The sequence below is a fragment of the Centrocercus urophasianus genome, unplaced genomic scaffold (genome assembly GCF_019232065.1).
Source record: "Centrocercus urophasianus isolate 14NV4802_14NV808 unplaced genomic scaffold, USGS_Curo_1.0 seq_33, whole genome shotgun sequence".
NCBI lineage: Eukaryota > Metazoa > Chordata > Aves > Galliformes > Phasianidae > Centrocercus > Centrocercus urophasianus.
Window position 1 is genome coordinate 5,888,918 of NW_024884900.1, and position 23,990 is coordinate 5,912,907.

General features: G+C 41.8%; 1 protein-coding gene across 1 annotated transcript in view; it reads right to left on the reverse strand.

Annotated features, from left to right (window-relative positions):
• Window positions 1-23,990, reverse strand: part of CUX1 (cut like homeobox 1) — a 177,916-nt gene that overhangs the window by 86,464 nt on the left and 67,462 nt on the right. Inside the window, exons 5-8 of the mRNA XM_042830406.1 lie at window positions 21,242-21,379; window positions 17,803-17,926; window positions 15,753-15,829; window positions 14,896-14,962 (exon numbers count right to left, since the gene is read on the reverse strand). Of these exons, the coding sequence (XP_042686340.1) occupies window positions 14,896-14,962; window positions 15,753-15,829; window positions 17,803-17,926; window positions 21,242-21,379 (406 nt within the window). The remainder of the gene's footprint in view (window positions 1-14,895; window positions 14,963-15,752; window positions 15,830-17,802; window positions 17,927-21,241; window positions 21,380-23,990) is intronic.

Here is a 23,990-nt window from a genome sequence, read left to right on the forward strand (position 1 = left end):
GTCGTTTGCCAAAGTGATGGAAAGACCAATAATGTGCAATCTGGGGACTCCACAGACCTACATGACCAGAGGAAAACCATCTTTATACTTCTGAGAAGGGTGAGATATTTTTTTAATTCACACAAAAAGTCACTGATCAACGTATTTCCAAACAGGCAGTCATACAGAAAGATTACAGATAAATCTAATTGACCACAAACTGGAAGAACTGACCGAGTTCTGCAGATTAGTTACTGCATGCCATCTCGTGTGCACATTTTGTGACAGCGCAGTCACAAACACTACCTAAATCCACAGCCCCCCAATTCTACTTTAAGAAACAATCAGCATTTCCCTCAAAAAATTACTGAAACACAAGAATGAAATCAATACATTGCCCCAAGGTATGTCTTGTTATTTACTAATTTAATGCTGATTTTATTCAACTAGAAGAAGCTGGTGTGCATTTAATGTTGTGTAGCCACTAGTTGCTGGCTGGAGTTACCCTACGGAGCATGACTGCAGTGCCAAGGAGTGCAGAAATCTGCAGGACAGCTCAGCATCCCCCCACCTGCACAAGAGCACTGACGCCTTCCATTCTCCAAACATGCCCAAAAGGAGACCATCACTTATCTCCCTCAACAAACAGCAATGCAGGTCACTCCTTCCTGCCTCTGGTTAGGAACTTCCCAGTGCTGCTGGCTTATGAGCAATGTCCCTCAGGCGCACTGGCTGGAGCTCCCGGACATGGATTTGTCAAGCAGGGAATTAGCAGAAGCCACAGATAGCAGGAGCTGTCTGGCCCTCATTTCCTTTGTGGATGGTCTGCTACTGAGCTACAGGCAGCAGCTCTGCTAGCTGAAACTCACTGCATATTTCCTATTATCAAAGAAAGAAATTCTGTTGAGTAATGCTTTCATTCAATTTGCTCACAATGTTCTCTGTCGATGAATATATCTGATTTCATGTAAGTGTGATTAAATAAATCAGACAATGCTGGGCTGTGTCAGTCTCAAGAGGTTCTAGTTCAAGATGTGAAACACTTGTCCCAATAAGCACAACCTGAACTAAAGCCTGTGCGTTATGGATCCTCTTAATCACAAAAATACCCTGCTCACCTCCTTACTGACATGAGTGTACCACCAGAACCACACATTTTGCACGTGCTGTCACGTGGATTCCAAGTCTTTCACAGTACCTAAGGACCAGAGGGAAAGGAAATGAACAGGAAAAAAAAAAAACAGAAGATGGAAACATTCCTGTGAAGTAATTTGACTTATTTGGAGCTCACAGCTTTTAGCACACAGAAGGATCAGGTAACAGGGGAACGAGGGCTGCAGCTGACACCGCCTGATAACAGAAATCGAAAAGAACAACGCTGAAATCCAGGCTGCTTATAATCAGTTGTCTACGCATGATGTTACAGGTCTAATCTGAAGTAGCCTGAGTGCTAAATCTTCATCTGCTGTGCAGAAGTTCACGTTACACCATCCTCCTTGAGAAGTTAAGGAACATCAGCCAAAGAATACAGCGATCCCACGCCACGTATTCTTTGTAGAATGAAAAAGTCTTTTTGAAAAGCTATCAGTTGAACAGCAGCGTGATTAAGAAAAAGAACTGTGTCTGGCAATGCGACCTTTCTCTGCTGCTCGCCACCAACCTGCCTCAGTCTGCACCTAGCACAGTGACAGGGTTTTCACCTCCAGCCCACTGAGCTGCTTTCTTGTTTCCAGGTACCAGGGAGTGATGCTCAAAGGATGTGACTTTATTTTTTCCTGGTGATACACCTCAAATTAATTCCAGCTATAACAACAACAACAGCAAGCAGCCCTCCTTCTACATTCAATTCATGTTAGCTGCACCTCCTGACAGGAGGCAAAGGATTTTATCTCCTTATCACAAGCCCCCAGCTCTGCGCTCCCATCTCCCACACAGCTCTGGCTGCTGCCCTACAGGGATGAAGGATCCCCAGTTTGCACATTTCTGGGATGGAATGCACCCAGAGCTGCAGCCCCTGCTCGGAGCTCTGCCTGCACAAGAACTGCTGCCACCAAGGTGATGCTGTTAGCAATTAACAATGCATCAGGGCTCGTCCCCACCCTTTGTTGTACAGTTTGCAATGAAATGGCAGACGGTGCACAAGCTGAAGGCTAATACAGAGAAACTTGGTATCTTCAGCAAGTTGGGGACAACAGTGAACAACTGTGCTGTAAGCAGAACATTATTTTCTCTGATACCATACACAGAAGCCACTGTTTAATTAAAACTAAGCTGCTTAAGCCATTAAACTGGCAAATGGCTGCAGCCAATGCCTTGTCAGTTGTTAGCATTCACATGGCAGGAGCTGTTTGTTGTCACACTCAGATGGCAAGTTGCAATGCTAATGCACTTTTCCCTACTGGCTCCACAAATCTGAAACAACCCGAGTCTGTGAAGTTATTAAAAGTGCTGCTGTGTATTCCTGAGGAATACTTTCTTACTGTGATCTTCAGAGATGCTAACACTACGCACTCAGCTGCAATTTAGTTATTTCAATCTCTGTCCTAAAAATATAAGCCATTCTAGTGATTTACGTGCATTTTTAAAAGTAGAACTTGTATTAATTCTGGCTTTGAGCCCCTGGTTGAAGCCATCATCCTCACTTCCCCAGTGTAAGAAATCCAGACATAGATTCTGTGTCCCCTGATTCAGATCCTGCATATCTCAACTTCAAAATCTTTAATTAAAAAGAGTAACTAACAGCAGCCAATTTTCTCAGATCATATGCAATTAAAAAAAAAATAATCAAAGATTTATCTTGGGTCAGTACCAGGAAAAGAACATCCGGGCCTCCCAAAGCCACATCAAAGCCACAGAAAGTGAGCAGCACTGAAAGCTGAGAGGCTCCTGAAGCCCCTCTGCCTATTGCTTGAATTGAGGTCAACAGTGAGCATTGGGCGGCAGCAGCAGCGCAGGATTTGGGATAGGACACTTTTTGCCTCTTGTCCTCTGGACCCTTCATTCCCTTCTCCCATATAGGAAGGATGAAAGCAAGGAACTTTTAGAACAGTTAAAGGCACTGAATTTGTTCATCTTTTTACTTCCTCTGAGTCATGCTCCTCAATCTTACCACTATGCATATTAGAATTTGCTACAACTCATTAAATAAACGTTTCCACTTCAACTCAGTAAAAGCAACAGACTCCCACATTAAAGCATCACACGTAAAATCACAGGTAAAATAATAAAAACCGCTATTATGCTTAAAGTCACCCACTGAAGTGAGCTAAAATCTTTTTCATTTGGTGCGGTCTTCAGAAAACAATATTTCCATTCCTACAGAATGGCCTAATGGACGGATGGCACTGTTCAAATCAATGGTCAGCAAGTGCATTTACTTTCTTCTATTCATATACATTCATTTTTACAGGCTACAATGCAAGCATCAGAACAGCGCTTCCACTTTGCCATCCAAGGACTGAAAGGCCATCCACATTAATAAAGCCTTGCCTTACCCCATGTGCCCTTTTTACATATGGCAAAACTGAGTCATCAGACTTGTTTTAGGTAGTTCACTTGACACAACAAAAATACGAGGTAGGAGCTAATTACCACACAGTAATCAACAGAGTCCTTTCCCAAGCCTTGGAATTTGTATCCAAACACAAGGCTTTTTTACAGAAGTGAAGTTACAGATGCCTAGATCTACTGAATGAAACGGCGGCATTTCTCTGCATTTAGCAACGAGCTTTGAAAACCTCAATCTCATGAGTCAGTAATAACAGTGGGGGAAGTACAGACAATCTTGGGCCTGTAATCAATAAGACAAGCTGCTTAAAAGACCTCATCTGAAATAAATGTGTACATGTCTCACCAGAGCCGAGATGCTGATTTATGATTAAAAAGTGTAAATGTACTTCTGTGATATCAGTTGAGAGCAACTCACATGTTTCATTCGCAAGGGCTTAAGGCAAATGGCTTAACATCACCAGAGCACAAACTCCTTCCTAAGCCTTTCTCCCAAATGCCATTAACACCTCTGCATGTTCTGCGTCCCATCCAATTCTCTCTGGCTTACACCAGTTCCATCACAGTTTAAATACATCCAACTTCTTTTCCATTATTAAAGTTAAACCTACAAATGCAGCGTTCTTCTCTCAACAAAATCCTGCCAAGGTCCCTGAAAGGCCAGGCCCGGCTGTGACATGATCTGCTGCCAACAGAGCTGTCTACAAACACCCCGAAGACTGTGCAAACAGACTTTAAAGGATTTGGAGAGGAATATTCCTCCAGATAATACAGCAGGCCGGGTATTGTTTAATAAGTAAAGGAATGATTTAGAAAAGCTGATGGAGCAGAAGGTGCAGTGGCATGAACAGGAGAATCATTCAGGTTTACCAGGACTGTAACAAAATGATCTGGAAAAACATTCCCACAGTAAATTAATCTACAGCTATGCAATATAAAGCTATTTCAGTTTCTTCCCCTTTTTGGGCATCCAGCATAGCAGCACAGGTCTTTATCAGAGATCAGACACCAGGCAGAACAGCGCCCACACACCCAACGCAGAACGACTGCATTACTGTTGAGCCGAGGGAAAGTAAATAGCCTTAGAAATTCTTTTTGTTAGGGGAAGAGAGAAAAGGCTAAAAACGTGTATCACAGATAATTTCTGGAGTCAAATTCCAAGTTGTTCTGTTACTTTTCCAATGCAGAAGTATCTGGAATCTTTCCACCCAAGGCTGTATTAATCTACAGGGAAATTAACTGCTACAACAGTTGGAAATGTAGGGGTTAATTCTGACTGCTGTCGAATGCCCCAAGTCTGTGCTCTGTTCATCAGAGCATTAAATCTGAAAGCTCAAGAGAGTAGTGCAGCCGTGCTGCAAGGGCTATGTTATAAAGTTCTGCATTAAAAATTCATATCAGAGGCTTGCCACAGTACTCTGCTCTGGCTGAAAGGAGAGCTGCCGGGGAAATATTAGACACCCCACTGTCTTTCTGGCAATTGGAGACATTCCTCAACAAACAGCACCTCAGGAAGGGAATGAAAGGGCAAACAAACCGTGAAACAAATCAATGAGTTCAATTATCTCTCTCTCTCTCAGAAAGGAAACTTTTCATTTTTAAGGCTGTTTCATGAAATCTTTTAATGACAGCCCTGAACAAGGATGCTGGGCGCTCTGGCTGCAAACCCAGCTGCTAGGCAGTACTTTTTTGTTTGGTTTACACGAGACACAGGTTCCCAGCACAGTGCAGGGCAGAGCCATCCCCCACCCAGACCTGCTCTACTCACCTTCTGCATCACTGTGGCCACGTGGGATAATGGGGCTGGAAGAACTGCTGCCACTTTCCCTGAAGTGTCTCCAGCAAAGAGTGAATTCAGATTTATTAAGATGGTTAGCAACTCCACGGTTAAGTTATGTGCTCCTCACTGCTGGTTAAGGCTGTATGCATTTCACAGCAATTTATGGCAACCCAGCTGGTAAGATGACATGCTTGGCAATGACAGTGATGGGTGTTACATTTTAATGAAAGGCAGATGTGCCCCTCAGGTTATCTGATGCAACCACTGTATTCAGGCAGGTTAATAATACAGGCACGGTTAAGTGGAGAAATATACAGGAAATGAAACATCAGTAAATAGTTTCTTGAGGAACCGTGGAAAGAAAGCTACCTGTTTTACAGTCTTCCCCTGCACCAAACATAATAGCAAGTTTCACTCTTCCCAGTGCTGAATTTTGAATTAAAGGTGAGCAGATGGACAAATACTGCCCTGGTGCTACACAGATAAACGTATGTGAGCATCACTCACTTTGAGTAACAGAGCACAAAAAGAACACTACAGGTGGGGTGATGGAACTAACGAAGTTCTAAGAAACTTTTCAAGGCTTTTTTTTTAGTTTTAATTCTTTGTTAGAATGCTTTCTTTTGTGTAAAACAAATAAATACTGCTTTCTGCTTAAGGCTACAGCTTGTGTATCACTGCAAGGACACTGTCACACACACATGGGGATGAATAGTTACAGGTGTCCAACTAAATCAGGCCCACAATCATTACCACAGCTGGAAACCCAACTGACTTCAACCTGGTTCGGAGTGGTTCACCCCAATGAGTTCACTCAGGAGAGCAGCAGTTTGTCACCTAGCATGTGCAGTCCAGAGAGAGTCAATGACAAGCCAAACCAAGCCCAGAGTGGCTGACAAACCCCCACAAATGCATAAAAATCTTTCAAGGTGGGAAAGAATCCCTCATTCAGTTTCAAGTTCATGAGTTAGAGGGAAAGAATGAAAACAGGCTGTATAGTCAGTGATCACAAGTAACCAGAGACCACTGAGTACAAGCCAGTGAAAGGCTGCTAGAAAAGATGAGTAACCCTAAGGCAGCATTTCAGTCAAATTTGCTTTTTGTTCAAGATTTGTTGCTAACAGGCATTTAAAACTCACAAGATTCAATCAGTGAGCATTCAGGCAGCATCAAGAAGATGTACCTAAGTGGAAAAAGGGAAGGAGCAGGCCTTCCTTCTAGCTGCTGCTTCCTCAGCGTTGATTCCTGCTGCAGCGCTGATTGCCCTTCGCTGCCTGACCAAACTCCATGTGACTCCACTTCCCAACATCTAAAAGAATGGGAGGAGAGGCTGCCAGAGCCAGAAAGCAGTTAATTAGGCTCTGCTATGATCTGCCCCTGCAGAAACACACTAGATAAATGGTAAGGGTTAGTAATATCAGGCTTACAGGATTGTAAATGCGTTTGTTTATTTAATGCTTTACATGAATGCTAATGAAGTTATTAACAGGCCTGCATGTTGTCTATTGTTTTTCTTGGTTTCAGTGCCTGCACCACACTGCCTTATCCCTCCTGCTCCATGAGCTGCCCAACATCTTTGTCATCCAAATCCCTGAATTAGTGCTCAGGCTTGGCTCCTAGCTCCTCATGTTTGGGATTATCACTTTCTTACTCAGAGACAGAATTTTTAAAATCACATTCATTAAAACATACTTTTAAAACCTCCAGATAATGAGATCTATTTTCATCATACCAGATATTTTCTGGGGCATACAAAACTGCAATCTCACATGGTGTTCTTGTCTTTCAACTGAGATCAGATGATACGTAAGTGAGGTCTCATTAAGTGCTATCTCCAGGATGAGGCTGAGCCAGACGGGACAAGCATCTCTGATGTCCAACACAGATGCTTCTCCCCAGGCTGTGCTTCAGCCACAGGCATTAAGGATAAGGGTTAAAATAGAAATAAAAGATTTACATCAGGTGGGCAGAAGAAATCCTTGCCAGAAATTTTAAAGCTCCAGCAATGGTGGCAGAGATGGCAGCTGCAGGACTCACCCTGAGCTACGTGAACACCTGAACCAGCACAGAATCACCGAATCACAAAGGTTGGAAAAGTTGTCTAAGATCACTCAGTCCAACCCTTCACCTATCACCAATGTTTCCCCACTAAAACACGTTCCTTAGTGCAACATCTAAACGTTTTTTGAACAAAATCAACAGTGGATAATATGGTGAAAACTCTTTGAAAATGTACTTTTAAAGCAACTGTGGATAAGGTAGTGCCCTTGTTTGTGTAGTAAGGCAGCTTACAGCTGTAGTATCACGGTAACTTTTTAAGGTAGGGAAGGAATAAGGCACATTTATGTGCACATTTAATGAGATGCTGAAAAACCTGTCTAATGAGGAAATAGCATATGGATACTTTAATGAAGGTTGTGCCAGACACAGTTGCTGACAGTAACTATGAACATGTTCCTGTTCTTGGAATTCAAACAAAAAAAAGAAAATGAAAACAAAGGAGGGCCATGAAAGCTGCTCATTTGGAACGAGGCAGGACTTAGGAGAGCAGATCAGCAGCTCCCAGGGCACACTCGGCTTTCCAAAGGGAAAGATCACAAATGCAGAAAGAAGAGACTGTTTTCCAGGACGCTGTTTTGATGGTTGGACCCTTGCGAAGCTTCCTCTCCATCTTTTTCCATTCCACAGGCAGCACAACACACACTACGTGACTCATTTTCTCGCCCGCTTTGTTGTTGCGTGGGAGTGGGAAATGCAGCTGGAATCCATCTACTGAGCATGGGGAGAAGAGGGTGAAGTCAATGGCACTGAGGAAGGCCTGTGTGGTAACTGCCTGGCTCAGCAAGACTGCTGCTTCTGTCAGGCTTGCAGGGAATGCAGGTTCTGCTGGCAGAAAGATGCTTGGGGTCTCTTCTGCTCAGCAGAACAATGCAAAATCCTGAGATTTGGCCCCAGCAAGGGCAAGTGAGGACAGACAGGACAAGGCTGACACTGCCTGCCTGCCTGCCTCATGGAGACCCAAGAACTGAGGAAGCTCCAACCTTACCCATTGGATTGCAGGCCCAGGACACAGCTGAGCACCCAGCACACGAGCACAGTGCTGTGAGACCCTCTGCAGCAATGCTCCATATTTACTTAAAGACTTCCAGCTAAGGATCTTGTATCAACCCAAGGTTATAGATAACAGAACTGGGTGATGACTAGAATATGCTGGAATACCCCAAGGCTATTTTTTTCTACTTTGGGCTGTTAAATAACACCAGCTTTTAGGCTACACTAGAAAAGGGAACTGAACAGTCTCACTCGAGGTTAAAAAACAAACAAATAAAAACCTTGTGTGGACCGAGGGCACTTCTGTGCTGTCAGAAAGTTACATTAACTAATTACAAGTCTAGCAAGAGACAACACAGTCCAGCTCCAGCACTAAATCCTACAAACTAAACGCTCCATTTCTATGGAGTTCTCAAAAACGCAAACTTAAAAACAAGAAGAAAATCCTCCTTTGCCAGCTTGTGGTTTACGTCCCTGATGTCTGCGTATTTCTTGATCCCAGCCAAGAGCAGACTTGCTCTGAGCATCATGCTTGTTCCTCTTGCCTCAGCCTCTCTACCCAAAAGTAGAGGCTAACAGCAATGTTTCAAAGCAAGCCTTTCACAGAGGTTTCCAAGTGTTTGATGGCAATGCTGTAATTCAGCCCTCACAGCACACAGTGTTGAGATTTTATGGTTTGACTGTAGGCTGAACTCAAAATTTGATCAACCCCCCCCCTCTAAAAAAAAATGACAAAGAAAAAAAACCAACCTGGTTTACAGAAGAGCTTTCCAGTCCTGTTTCACACAGAGCTTTACACCAAGGAACAGCCTTGGTGATTCTGTGATTCTATGATTCTGTGAAACTGTGCAGATCTCAAAAGTATTCTCACTAAAGCACTTCATGTTAACGCTGCATAGTGATTGTGCATAAGGTACAATTAAAACCTTTAATAAAAATCTCAACTTGTAAAATGCACGCAGAGCTTTCTGTAGGATACAAGAGGTTTGATTTTTCTTCCTTTATTTTTAGATTAGTTCTCTTTAACATTTTCCTTGTATTTTCATCTCCCTGCTATCACTACTCCTGGGTTTCATTGACAGCAATATGACTACAGAGAATTTAAAGAGAGAAGGCTGTAAGACACATGGTCTATGAAGTTCTCCATCTCCTGTTTTTAGGGAAATCACTTTAAGTACAGCAATAATTCCAGAGACGAGCATTAGAAGTTAATGACTCATCAAAAGAACAGGAAATAGGAAACTTTAAGACCTTAAAGGCACAGCAAAGAGAAGGTATTTCATGTCATGTACAACACAACCACCCTAACTACAGTATTTCACGCTCAATGGGGGAAGCAGCATTTGAGGACATCTATCATGGTAATTATGTAATGCTGGAGGGAGCACAACTTTATTTTTTATTCAGTTTGACCCTGAGCACCGTCAAAACAGAAGACTACAAACATTTGGAACGTGATATATGGGTATGATCTCGTACTTAAACAAGAAAGGTTTAAAAAATTAAAGTAAATAATTCGCAGGCCAGATTCAATTCTCAGGATATATTGGGAATTACTCCCCTGCAGTCAGAGTTAACTGAGACTTGCCCCAATGTAACAGAAGACTTCACATGACTACTTGAACTCTAATTCCGCCATGTAACTTTAGGCAGAAACAATTCTCATGATTAAAACTGCTGCTCCTGTCTCAGAGCCCAACCCTACACTCCCTCACGCACAAAGCCACCTATTTAAACTTCACTCTACGCCCAAAGACCAGGTCTGCTGTACATGGAGCAGGAATGCCCTTCACCCCCAACAGCCACCAAACACAACCGTGTCCTTCTGTCACTGCATTTTGGCAGTGAAATATCACCCCAAACCGCTCTTCCTGTCCCCAGCACTGGTGACTCATTCACCCTGCACTCACATGCAGGTAACAGGAGGAGACGTTTGCCTCGCTGCAGCCCTCCTGCCCGCGTTGCAGCATCACCTGCCTCCCTGCTCAGCAGTCCCCATCTGTCACCCAGCTCTGACTTTGTGCAGATTACTCGAGGATTTATTTATTTTCAAGCAGGCTACGTGGATGAAAACAGGCGCTACTTTGTCCTCCTGCTCCGTAGCTTCCACCCATTTGTCTCATTAACTCATTTGGGGTTGTCGTGATGTTAGCCCTTTAGGGCAGAGATGGCCTCTGTAAGATAAATTCCCACCCCACTGCCCCAACCTCACTGGATGAGGTGTGTGACCACCACAAGAAAAGTAATATTAAATACAAACATTGAAATGTTGTGAGCCACGTTCACAGAGCCAGGCCTTAAAACATCAAGCATCTCTCCCGGATTGTAAAGCAGGGGCTGCCAGCTCACAGACCACATTTTCATCAGCTGCACCCTCGTCATTTCCTGATTTCGTTTTCATTAAAGTGTAGCCCAGGATTAAAACCAGTCAGCTGGATCTTCTATGTGGTGCAGGCAATTTGCAATATTGCACCAGCGTTCAATCTTAATGACGCTGCACAAATACGCCCCTCTGTGTCATCCTTTACTACACTGCAAAAAAATAATAATCAGCCTAATCTATAAATGGAGAACAGTTTCCTGCTTCATATATTGGAAGACAACATGTTTTTCTATAGGTTATTAAAAGTAATCACTTCAGGATAAATCCTCTAGTGAATACGACAATGTTTTCCATTTCATTTTCTGTGCATGCACCACTTTCAAAAGATCAGAAAGTTGGAATCTCCCAGAAAATCACACAGGAATGAAAGCAGTGGCAAAGCTGCCTCGACCGACAACCTCAACCTCAACATTTTCTGCTCTGTGTTGTTTCCTAAGGCTTTTTATTGCACGATCGGGTGCAGTACCTAAAACCCTCACAAGACTATTTAACATTTACTGGTGAAAATGTAGCATTTCTGTGAAATTTGATATTTTCTTTCATCAAAGGCAGGGAGCCTCAACCCACATGTTAACAGTAATGTAACAAGCCTACTGCATGCGCTACAACTGAAGATCCTTTTCCAATTAGAATTCATTTACACTGGGGAGAGGAAGGGCAGGAACAAAGAGGTGGCTCTGGAATTCATTTAGAGCTGGAATCGGACCATCCCAGCTCGGAGGACCGGCAGCTCAGCTGGAACCTACACACTTGCTAGGACTCCGCAGAGAAACAGAAGTGCAAGAGCTTGTTAGCAGGGAGCACAGTTTGTCCTCAGAAATCCAAGGCAATGCACACGAGAACTTTATTTTTTTCTATGGAGGGTAAAGAAGATCACGTCTGTTGTATTAGGGGAAGAACTACTTAATTTTCCTGAAACTTGAGCCTGACTTTGCTTTTCAGTTCCAGCTCTGGTAGAATCTCCAGATCAAACTCATTAGCGTTTGTTAAAACCAGGTTTGCTGATAGAAATGTGTGGGACAGCAAACAAAATCAGCATCAGGCCTCGAGAGAGGATGTGCCTCTTTAATTGAAAAAGGCAGAGTAATCATTCATTTATTTAACCCAGAGATGATTATAATCTGAAAACCTTGAAATCCTCTTACACAACAACTGTTTTGGCAAGCCCCTCTGTGTTCCAACAAATATTAAACTGTGCTTGCCATTTGTCTAAGGAATCTTGTATTAATAAACATGAAGAAGAACACTTTTACCTCCCACACTCAACGACAGAAGAAAACAAAGACCAGCTGTATTCATCAATGGATCCTTGTTCTGCACATAAAGGCTAATTACATTTTACTTCAAGCCTACACATGGAAAACTTTTCTGCTGCCATCTTGTCAAATTCAGCGTCTGATGTTCCAGCTGACAGACTGCAATGACTGCACATAACGAACTTCTTTCTGCCATTAACACCTTCAGCACCCTGGGCTATCGGCGCAACGCAGCGCCCGGCTTCTGCCAAAGGCAAGGCTGAGCTCTGTGGATTCCAACGAAAGGAGCTGATTTCACTGAAGATTCGAAGTCCAGAATCCAACCCCAGCTGAAGATGCCCTGCCAGCACCGAGCTCAGTTACTCCAAACCTCCCTCTGCACACAGCGCTTTGAGCCGGGACGTTCAGAAACCCCCAGCAGAAGATAAACAAACCAGCTGACACAGTGACTTCCAACTTCAAGATCACAACCACCAGTCGCTAGGATGGAATCCAGACTCCCTCATGCTGATACTGAAGACTTTTTTTTTGAAAGCTTTTCACAGTTACAAACAGTTAAAAGACAGATTTACTCCAAAACTGACAATCTTCAAAGCACTTTTAGCTTCAAAAAATTGACAATTATCTTTTTTTTCCTGAAGGCATTCCAATTCATCTGCATCAAATAAGTGTCTGTAAAACTAACAATTCTGGCCTAAGATAAAAATCACATGTTTTTAAAACACAAAATTAAAATTGGCAATACAAGTAGCTTTTCAGACTTAGATCAAAAGAGGGTTTCTTTTCAGAGAAGAATCAAACTGTCTTTCACCATTTTTATTGGTGTTTTTTCAACTTTTCTCCCAGCTTTTACAATTAAAATAGATGACTCAATCTCACTGTCTACATTCAGTTCCCCCTTTCATGGCTTTCTAGATTTCCATATTGCAGAATTTGGGCTACAAACACCATGGATGACTGCTATTATACAAGCACTATTTCTGCCATAAATATCCAAAACAATGATAAAATATTTCTGCTGTTATTACAGTCTACAAGTTTGTTTTCACAGTGTATTAGTTTAGGAGATAAAGTACATGCCTAATGCCTGCTTCAGGATTCAGCTCTGTGATATCTACATTACAGACCCAGCCTTCATCATTGTTCTGATACAGATCACAGTAAAGCTTCTTGCAACTGCAGATCCTACTAATTTGATGTAATTTGCTGTGTGTTAGGTAAGAATTCTACTCAAGATCCTAAGAAAACATCTGTGTGAATCTTCCTGAGAAAATGAAATACACTAGAAGTGCAAGCAATCTGTTTCGAGTACATCTTTTGCACAGTGTAATATAAATCATGCTACTAAGGGAAACAGTATTGAAATCCAAAATGCAAACACTGCAAGGAAGGACACTGAAAGGAGTGAGGGGTTGAAAGGTTCAGAGCCTACAACCACTGAGCCCTGATGCCTGTTCCTGCAGCAATGACTGCAAGGCAAAATCCCAGCAACAGAGCTGTCAAGCATCAGTTATGAGCAGAAAGGGAAATAAAGGCAATTTGCAGTAATTTAAGGCTCCATCAGAAACATCATTAGTATGCATCTCTTAAAGAAGGATGAAATCAACGAAGGAAAAAAATACATTTGATCACCTTATGCAGACCTCAAAGGGGACTGGAGTTACAGGGTACAACCAAAATTTACTTTGAAGATTACTGTTAATGATGTGAAAGGTATTTCAACCCCAGACACCGATTCTTAACTGCTATGGATAGAATTCTGTAAGCTCCAACCTCCCCATGTTCTTCAGAGGGGAACTGGATCCTCTGTGCTCACAGAACCACACACTAAGAAATTAAAACTTCTTGTGAGTTTAAGTGGCCTCGAAAAACCTGATTCTGCCATGTGCCATATCAGAAAGCCACTTCCTTATACACCAAAACAAAGCCATGGCACTCTTCCCACCAAGCCTGCACTGAAGTTTCTCTCCCCAAAGCATGGAGACAACCAGCAGCCTTCTGCTTCCATTCTCTTCTGTACCACAACAGGTGGCACAGCTGGGAGGAAGGGTTTTCCTGTCTATTCACCCATCACCCTCCTACTTGGAAAAGAAGGAGGCAGTGATGCCCTGGGTGTGACACATGCAGCTGGCAAAGGATGTGCCCTTGCTCTTACAGAGGGCACCCCTTGCTTTCCCATCTCATTCCAGAAGAAGAAAGCACTGTTTGGGCTGAATTCTGGGATTGCTGCTGTTCATGAGATTTCCTTCTCATCAGAACATTTCCATAAATAAAAAGAGTGAAAAGAGAAAAACAGCAGAAATCTGTTTTCTGTCTTTTGTTTTTGGAACTGAATGTTAATAAAACCAAGGGATAATTGAGTACAGCAGCCATTACAAAGACAAGGAGATACATATATACATATATATATATATATATATATATATATATATACATATATTTGAGACTACCTGTGTTCTGCTTGAAAAAAGCAACAATTGGCAAAAAATGTCATTCCGTAGAGTTTGGGTGGATTTGGGAGAAAGATGGCTGTTATGTCACAACCAGAAAGAATCAGGTGCTTATCAGTGCAGTGGATATCCAGTGGTAAACCCATTCTTCTCAGCAAGACTGCAGAATCACAGAAAATACTGTAATCCTGAAAGTGGCCAATTTCTAAATAAAATATGAGACATGGAATAAAAGATGCATAGCAGATGCAGCACCTGAGAATTAAATCAGGAATGCAGCAGCATGTGGCCCAGGAAAAGTGTATTGTTGGGTAGAAAAACATGAGAATTAATAAATTCTCTACAGGAGACCAAATTATGACAGTGTTTACAAAAAAGTGCGGACTCCTGAACCTCTCCCATCTTGTCCATTTCCAATAGGCAGATACAAAATAAAAAAAGCAACAGTACCCTGAAGGAAGAAATAGGAGGAAAGCAGTGAATTCTTACTTTGCAGTAGTTTCTTCATCGTATTTTGTTTTCAGATCAAACAGTTCTGTTCTGGTTTTTTCCAAGGCTAAAAGGCAAAAACATGAAGCATTACAGTGCTGTAACAACAGCAAAAAGCAAGAAGACTACTCCATTCTTTTAATTGAGCCATAAATAAAGCTCTGTATCTCCTGATGAAAAATCCTTTGCTCTGTCTTCTTACCTAGGCAAATCATTACGACTTAGCAGAAATTTATCTTCTCATTTTTCGTTTTCTTCTGGTATTACTTCAACATTATAAAAATTTCCAGTTTCTCTTCTGCTTAACAAAGCTAAACATTACTCATTTCTTATTTAGCCAGCTAAACTGCTCATTAATTTGAAATATTTACTGCAATAATTCAGGCAAGAAAATTCCTTGTGTTCTCGAAGGGAACAAAAACAAACGCATCCTGACCTGGAATATGTCAGAGTGCAGAGATGGACAGAAATATTAAAGGCATGTCACAGAACAGGCAAGGCACACTAGGAGATACTGGGCTCATATTGAACCCAGCCCACTATAAATACTTATCAAAGATCAGAAATGTGTGAAACCAAAGCAAAACATTAACGTGGATGAAAAGTTCCATGGCCTGTTTTCACTGCTGTGATGTTGTAAAGCTGTATGAGCTTTGTGCTTGGCCGTGCCCACTCTATTTATCAATAGACTGGCTGCAACTCAAATGGTCATTCAAGGTGTGAAGCCCCAAAGCAGCTCTGATTCACAAAACACATTCAAGCTCTGCTGGTTCACACACAGTCCTGACTCGGTGGAGGATCTCCGTCCTCTCACCCCAGCCTGTGCACTGCTATAGGTCAGAACAGCGATGCCAAACCTGTCTGCAAAGCTTGGACTTTGTGTTCAGCTTCTTCCAGCTTCGAGGCTGTCGACATCTGTGTCTCCTGCAATTTTCTGTAAACGGAGAAGAAGAGGTGAGAACAGAGCACGCAATCATGTTAAACAACTTACTTGTATTTTGCAAATTTGGAAGATGAAGTGATTAACTGTCTCCACCGTAACCAGACAACTGACAACACCACACAGACTACAAGGTGCTTCAGTGGGACCCATAAATCATGTCACATTGCAATACTGTTCATACTTTGCAGTCCCACTTATTAAAATTTTAGCAGTGTAGCCACCTCATAACATAAGCTGTGAACATTATACAAGAGTTGACTGCTATATAAATGACAACTTCAGAGGAAGGTTTTCTTGAGCATAATTTGTTTTGGAAATGTCACACACATTAAGAAAATTGTCACCAAGCACCCTCTGTTGTACAAAGTTAGTACAAGGAGAATGATACATTTCCATTTTACTGTCATAATGAAGAAATTTCTTGCCATAAGTGATATACTGGATAGATGAGGCAGCTGTTTCATCACAGCTATAATAGTTGCCAATTTCAGTAATATTATTTAGCTACTTCAAAAAAAACTCCACATATTTCAAAACAAATTTCACATTGATATTTTCTCTATAACATAATCAGACCTTTAATATGCTCACATTTCTTATGGCCACAGGCAATATTTTCTGGTGTGTGTCAGCAATACACATTAGCATCATCCTTCCACACAGCCACTACACCCTTTGCTAACGGCTAAATGAAAGGAGTTGTAAAACTCATCTTCAGAAGAGAGTCTGTCCAGCATCTCCCAGAAGACGTTATTTTTGTGACACTGCTTTTAAGATATTCTGCAGATTTTGGAATTGTGAAATGCCTTATAAGAATACCAGCATCTGACTTGCACTCTCTAGGATACGTACCTTTATTCTCCAGCACTGACCAGACTGGTAGCTATTTGTAGTGAGAAACACACGACAGCTCCCTTCACCCCAATGACACACAGGGAGAACTCAGAATCTCCCCTATGCATTCTTTTTTTTTTTTTTTTTTTGCATTCTAATTCTCTCATTTTCTTTTATATTTATGCATTTCTAAATTGTACTTGCTGAAGACATTGCTTACATGTTACTTATCAGAGAGTAACCACAGATAATGATGACCAGAAAATGCCTTGTGTTCATAGGTAGATCCTTCCCATTCAGCTCTGAATTTAAGCAATTCATGTATCAACTAAAAAGCTCAACATAAACTGACGGGCTTCTATGCTAAGCTGAACATGTTAGCCTCAATGTTATTGTTCCATGGGAGAAATAAACTCTTCAAGGTAGAGAACTCAGCTTGAAAGAACTCCCTTACAACCCTTGGTCTCACCCAGAGAGATCTGTCTGCCCACTGACCTCTAAGATTCAAACACTCTTACTATTTGCAAAAGATCAGAAATGCATCCAAGATGTTTAAAATAAATTTTAAAAAAAACCAACAACAATAATGTAAAAATTAAAATACTCATTAATTTTAACACCAGAATGTGCAAGCTGTTTTGTAGTTCTAGTTCAGGAACACAGTCCCCTCCTTACACATGATCGTATGAGCAGGAGTGAACCCCTCTTGGGCACAGTGCTCCATCTGAAACAGCTCAGGGCTGTACCGATAGCACAGCGATATTCTGACACAGCAAGTGGGCACAGCAGAGTGAACTGCATGCAAGCTAATGGAGAAAGATTGGTGTCACAAAGGACAACGCAGCCAGTGAAGAATAAAAGCAGGTTTGCACTCTTCTGAACACGACACCCCTCCACACAACGCTACTGCCAAGCAACAATCTGTCCCTGTTTCACTCCTACACTTCCACAATTGTTTTTCTGTGCAAAGTTGAGTATCAAATGATTCTGTGTCAAACACATAAATCACCAGAATCTCTCAATAAACGACCTGTCTCAGCGCACCAAAGAAAGGATCCTGGATGGGAGGAGCAAACAGAAAAACACATCTCTCTTTTTCCACAGCACCTGCAGAGGACACACGCACTCACCTCTCCTTCTCCGCGAAATCATTTTGTAATTTTTGTTCTTTTTCCAGAGCTATGTTCTCAGCTTGGTTCTTCAGGGTCTGTTCATATTCTCGGATTTTCTCCTTAAGTGCTTTTATTGTAACCTCTACAGAAAAACAATAGGGAAAGAATGAGTTTACATGGCTCCACGTGGCTCCACAACACAAGGCTTTCTTTACCCTGTAGGCTCAGTGTGTTTTAAACTTTAGCTCTTCAACTCTGACACAAAATCAATGGATATGAGTCCCTTCAGAGACCTTTTACTCCCTAAATGTTAAATTGAACTTTAAGTGTTTATGTTGAGAAGGATCAATGCAGTTTGCTGGAAAGCAGCGAGGAGGTTTCTCTAACATGACTTTAAAAAAAAAACAAAAAAATCAATTCTAAAATATAATATCACCTTATTGACTAGTCTTGAATTAGCTCGCTGCTGAGTACAGATTAATAAAGTCCCAGTGTGGGTTTACGTATGCATTTATACATAGGACAGTTAATTTACCTCATGTGCTCATGTAAAAAGAGGCAGTTTTACTATGGTTCATGCACAGATGCAATCTAACACTAATTGAACACATATCTTGGGTACAGCTCTGTCCTGCTTCACAGCTGATGACAAACAAAGATTTAACTGCAGTACTAACAACAGATCAGATGCAACAGACACTCTGGAGCCCTTCATATCCCGTTACTCAGACTGCCTTGTCATCCTCACTGGGCTTCATGCACGAGCACCAACTATTCCAGCTCTGAGTGCATTTGCTGTGTTTCAGAGAATCTGAATAAACCCTCCTCTCAGATGAAGGAGCTTCCTTGCATTTGCTGAGCCTAGTGATGGATGAGAGATGAAGCAGAAACCTGAAGAGTCACCATGGAGCCACTGATGGACAGTGTCATGCGTGCCCTCATCCATTCCTATGTGAAAGCCCTCTGATCCCACCCACAGGAAAAGACCAAATCCTTATAGGGGCCATGAGAAGAAAAGCAGGACATTCACCAGAGTATGCTTTGTAACAATAATGGAATTTGGAAAAAGCATCAGAGTGCCAGAAGTCTTGCAGCTAGCAATATACTTCAGTGTACTCACAGACAGATGTGGCAGGTTAAAGGCATGGCTTATTAGCAGCTGCCATTAACGATGCTTTGGGAGAAACACCTTTGGATATAAAACATTTCTGGTTCTGCAGAAATACGGGAGAAAGAGTAACTCTGCTATGAAAAGTAAAGCCTAAGTACTTGGGAAAAAATATCTCAATAACACCACCAAAACCAAGCATAATCCTTTAAAAGCCTGCACTCTCAGACTTGACTGGGGAAGTGTCCCAGCAGACAGCAGATACCTGGTGATAAGGTCTGCAGGCTGGGAGCTACACTGAAGGCAGCTGGCCAGAGAGACCATGAGAGCAGAGGAGAGTGGAGAAGTGACTGCCAGCACAGCCACTGCTTCTGAATGAAGGAGTGGGATTGTGCTTGCCATGCAAAAATCAGATGAGTCTCATTACTGATTAATAAGCCATGAAAGGGACGTGATGATTTTTTTTTTTTTTTAATGAGCAAAGAGAAATGCTTCTGAGATCTGGGAAACATGAATTCTGCTCTCCTGAATAAGCAAAGGGTGCTCCTTCACACATGCAAAAGGATGCTCATTCCTACATACAAAGGATGTACTATTTGTGATGGAGGTATCTCTGCTGCAAGTATTTTCACATCTGAACCTGCAAAAGTATTCAGGTATGTGAACAAGCACAGATTCAGATAAGCAGCTTCCATTTCAATAATCTCAAGGAAATTATTAGAGTTGCATCTTATCCATTCAGAATGCCTTATTTTAGAAGAAAATAGAATACTAAAATTAATGCAAAAATGCACAAACATGGGAAAAAGTATTACTTTTGTGACAATCTGTTTTTACCTCTAGGCACAGACTAATCCTCTGCACTGCTCCAAAAACTAAGTGCCTCTTTTGCTGTTCAGGTCAGCTGAAGCTTGTTAGCCACTGCCATTTATACCAGTTTTGGAAGAAGTTCTTAAAGGCATTGTACAGCTTGTATACAGCCCTCCAAACAAAGAGATTAACTGATCAAAGCACCCTTAGCCAACAACAGGCTTTTCCCTGGATATCTTATTAATGCCTGTTTGAAATAGAGTGTGAAACTATTGCGCTGGCGTCAAACACAGCGCAAACACCAGAGTGGCACCACAGAAAGGAAGTCAGCACGCACAAGGGGAAACAAAAAGACCAGTCTGTGAGCAGCTGCTGCAAACAACTACGGAACCTGAGATCTATTCCACCTTCTGGGATGAACCCCCATGTCGTGCCTGCATGTATGGGAAGCACAGCCTCGTGGAAACTGCACAGTGAGTTACAGTTATTGTACATTTCCACTGCAACACTGCCAGTGGGCAGCATTATGGTTCCCACGTAACACCTTCTGTAGTGCAGCCTGAATCTTTGCAGGCTGGGACCTGTCTTCCCAAAGGCCATCCCTTCCATGTTAATATCATGTAGGTGTATAGATGCTCCTTCTGCTGAAAATGAGATGCAATAAATCCAACCTGGCTGCTAATGTTGCTTTCAAGCGTTACCCATTTGGGTGCAATGGCTCCACAGTCTAAGAAAGCTTCAGTGTCCCCACATGTGTAGAAAAAACCCTCATCTATGATCCAGAACATAGTACTGAATATGAAAATGACCAGCCCTACGTACAGGGAAGCAGGCATACAACCAAGCAAAATTTGCTTCCTGGTGCAGGAAACATGTTCTTCTGAGATAGAAGAAAACTTGAACAGTCCTAAAGACAAAATGCTTTAAATCTAATTGAGACTTTCATGCAGTCCATCTACTCCAGTCTCATGAAAACTTAATTAAACATAATTAGCTTGTTTACATTGTTCCACACTGTTCTTTGCACAGTTCGTACAGTAAACGTAAAGTATGCATGCTGAATGTACTCCAGCAGCAGAACGCAGATTCACATGAGGAAAAACAGAGTAAAATTTCCATTTGTACAAGTCTGTACCCATATATGAAATACTGGTTGTTTTTTCTTTGTGCATGGCTGTGTAAGACATGTGTTCTACGTGCACCCACGCGTCCATTCAGCTTGATGTCAGCAGCAGCACAGCCTACACGTAACTTCAGCTGGTGGAGTCACTTCCAGGCAGAGCTGGAGGAGGCTACAATGCAGTAACAGCCTCCTTCTCTGATGTGGTGCTACAGAAACTTTTCACGAAATGCAGAGAGTGTAACCCAAAGCCACAAACGCACAAATGCAGAAGTGGCAACAATACAATACTACACTTTCTTTACTGAATTTCAATGCTACTGTCAACTCTGCCTGTAAGAAATAAAACTGAATTTAATCTCAGTCTTCAAATGTTAGCACGCATTAAAAGCTGATAAACGAATTCATTTGCAACCTACCCTGATTTTTCACCTCGGCAAATTCTTTGTTGTATTCCTCTAGAGTTTCCCTAAGTTTCTGGTTCTCTGTTTCAATATCGTGCATACGTTGAACCTTCAGCTGTAGCTGCTGTCCTAAATCCAAAGCTGGAACTGGATCTGAAAAAGAAACAGTAAAGTAAAACATAAGGTAACAGTAACACTTCTGCAACTCCAGCAGCTCAGAGTACAAGCAGCCTTTTTCCTTTATGGATATCCAGTGACAAGTTTTAATTACTTTTCCTGTATGCTCCTCACTCCATATCCTACATAATTAAAAAATATGGATAGTTAAGTTCATCTAGGCTACCCTTTAGACTGGGGCTGCCTTCCTCACTGGGGCATTCACCCACAGGGCAGTCTGTCCTGGGTGCAAACAGGCACAGTGCAACGGCACGTGACAGCCTAAAGCTGTGTATTTTTCTGTTCAAAATGAGAAGTTGGAGGGAGAAAAGCAATCCAGACAATACCATCCACGGACAGCTGGTGTCCCTTAAATACCTTCACTTTTGCAGGACTGAATTTCTGAGCAAAATTCTGCCCTCCTGCACAGCTGAGCACTAAAAGGTTATTTGATTAGAGAGACGTAAGCTGTATTTTCTCAGAGCGACAGATCAATAACAGTGGTGTGAATTTAATACCATAAATCTTGGATTTTGTGACCTGCATTCCCCACTTTTCTTACACTTCTAATCGAATAAACATTAGAAATTATCTTATAAGTCCTTGTAACATGAATTCTCCAATGCCGGTTCCCTTCCCGAGGACACACCTGACACGTACACGGGTCATTTATTCTGGGATTTCTTCCCCATCAGGATAGGAAAACGCTGGAGTCCAGTGGACTTATAAAAGATTATTGAATACATTTCTCTTATGGGCGCCAGCATCTCTTGTGGAATGGCTGCAAAGATTTAGTCTCCTGTCGAGGAATGCTAAACACCAAACTCAGCGGATCAACAACAGTATATGTTAGGGAGTTCACTTAATTTTCAACCACCACAGTCATTAATTTTTCAGACCACCCTCAGTCTCTGGAAACACATAATAAGTCTATTGTACCTCTGTTAACACATTAAGCATGAGCCTGTGTGTTTTTTCAATATGCCAGCATTGTTTCATAGTTTATAAAAGAATAGTGCTGGGTTATGTTGAGCTCAGAGACACTGTAAGTAGCAGTCTGCTGCATTTTGTTACTTCGGTTCTTCAACAGCTCATGGCATTACCCCGTTCATAATACAAAATCTAGGTTGCTTGTCATCTGTTCTCTGTACATACATAGTTTATGACTACATCGCTTTTTCATTTATGCTTTTTAGGCCAAATACTTTTCGTTATTATTATCTGCATTAAAATATTTATAATAAATCAAACTTAAAATGTTATTGCGACAGAGACGGGGGGGGAAACAGGTAAGGAATTACACACCAAGTTGAAGTCACAGCAGTAGCACGAGTTCCAGCCCCTGCAGCACTGCTGCGCGGCCCCATCAAGGCGCAGGCTGTCACAACATGCCCTTCTCCCACGGAGGTCTGCGACCCTTTGTGGGACCAAATGCTTGTCAGCACCGTGCTGCAGAGCCAGGCCTGGGCAGCAGGGATCTGAGCACTGCTTATGGAATTCCTACAGAACAGCACTAAAATGCTACAAGGAAAGAAAGCGAACTTTACAAACCCGTGAGCGCGATTTTACCCCCACTGTAAGACCAGGCACCACAGATGCATCTTGCTCCAAATGCACGTGGCTTTTTACTTTCAAATCAGACCAAAATAACGTGGGCATTATGAAGTGAATAATGACAAACCTTTAGTCAAATCTGAGGTCCCTGAGCAGCTTTATGCACAAAATGAAAATGCTCACGATCTCATAATTATTCATCAGGACATGTATATTTAATTTAGCTCTATTAAAGGTTAATGTTCAAGTAGCAAAACAGTGGCAGAACAAACAAAATGTAAGAACAGTCTCTGTGCATTAAACTTCAAACTTTACCAGAGCCCATTTGAAGGACTGATGGCCTGCAGCCACTAAATAATGCGAAGGACACAGCATGAGCACCTCTTAGCCCTAATTTTTATCACTGCATGGCAATAAGATGACCAAGACACTGTGACCAGAGATAGAAATAATTCAGTTCTCACGACAAGCTTTAACATGCTCTAATTAAAAAAAAAAAAAACCAAACATCTAAAAGGCCATGATTTCTGAAGTATTTATGAACACCAATTAATACGAAACAAGCATAAACCCTATTTGAGTGGAGTGCACTTAAAAATAAATAAAAATACTCCGCTCTTCCCAATGTATGCATGCATGAAGAAGCATACCTTGGTGTATTAACCAGGCTTACAAAGTGTGTTTCATGTCATTTAACAGGAGGTCACTGAATTTTTAAACAAGCAATGGACCAAAACTTTCGATTCATTACACAAACAACAGGCACACACGTTTCAGACAAATCAAATGCCACTAGCTTATAGGCAGCAACAAAGACGTGCCTTTTCTGTAACTGCTAAAAGAGAAAAATCATCTCAATTAACACTTAAATGTACAAAACTCATTGCAAATTATTCTCCTTGTTTGGTTCTTATCTGGCTTGCAGAAGTTCAGGATCTCTGCATGGCACGAGATAAATAAGAAATGAGAAAAAGCACAAGAAGAATCAGCTCATCTACAACTTAAACCCCATAGTGCAAATGTTATTGCCTAGCAGTAAATGGAGATGTTTGTT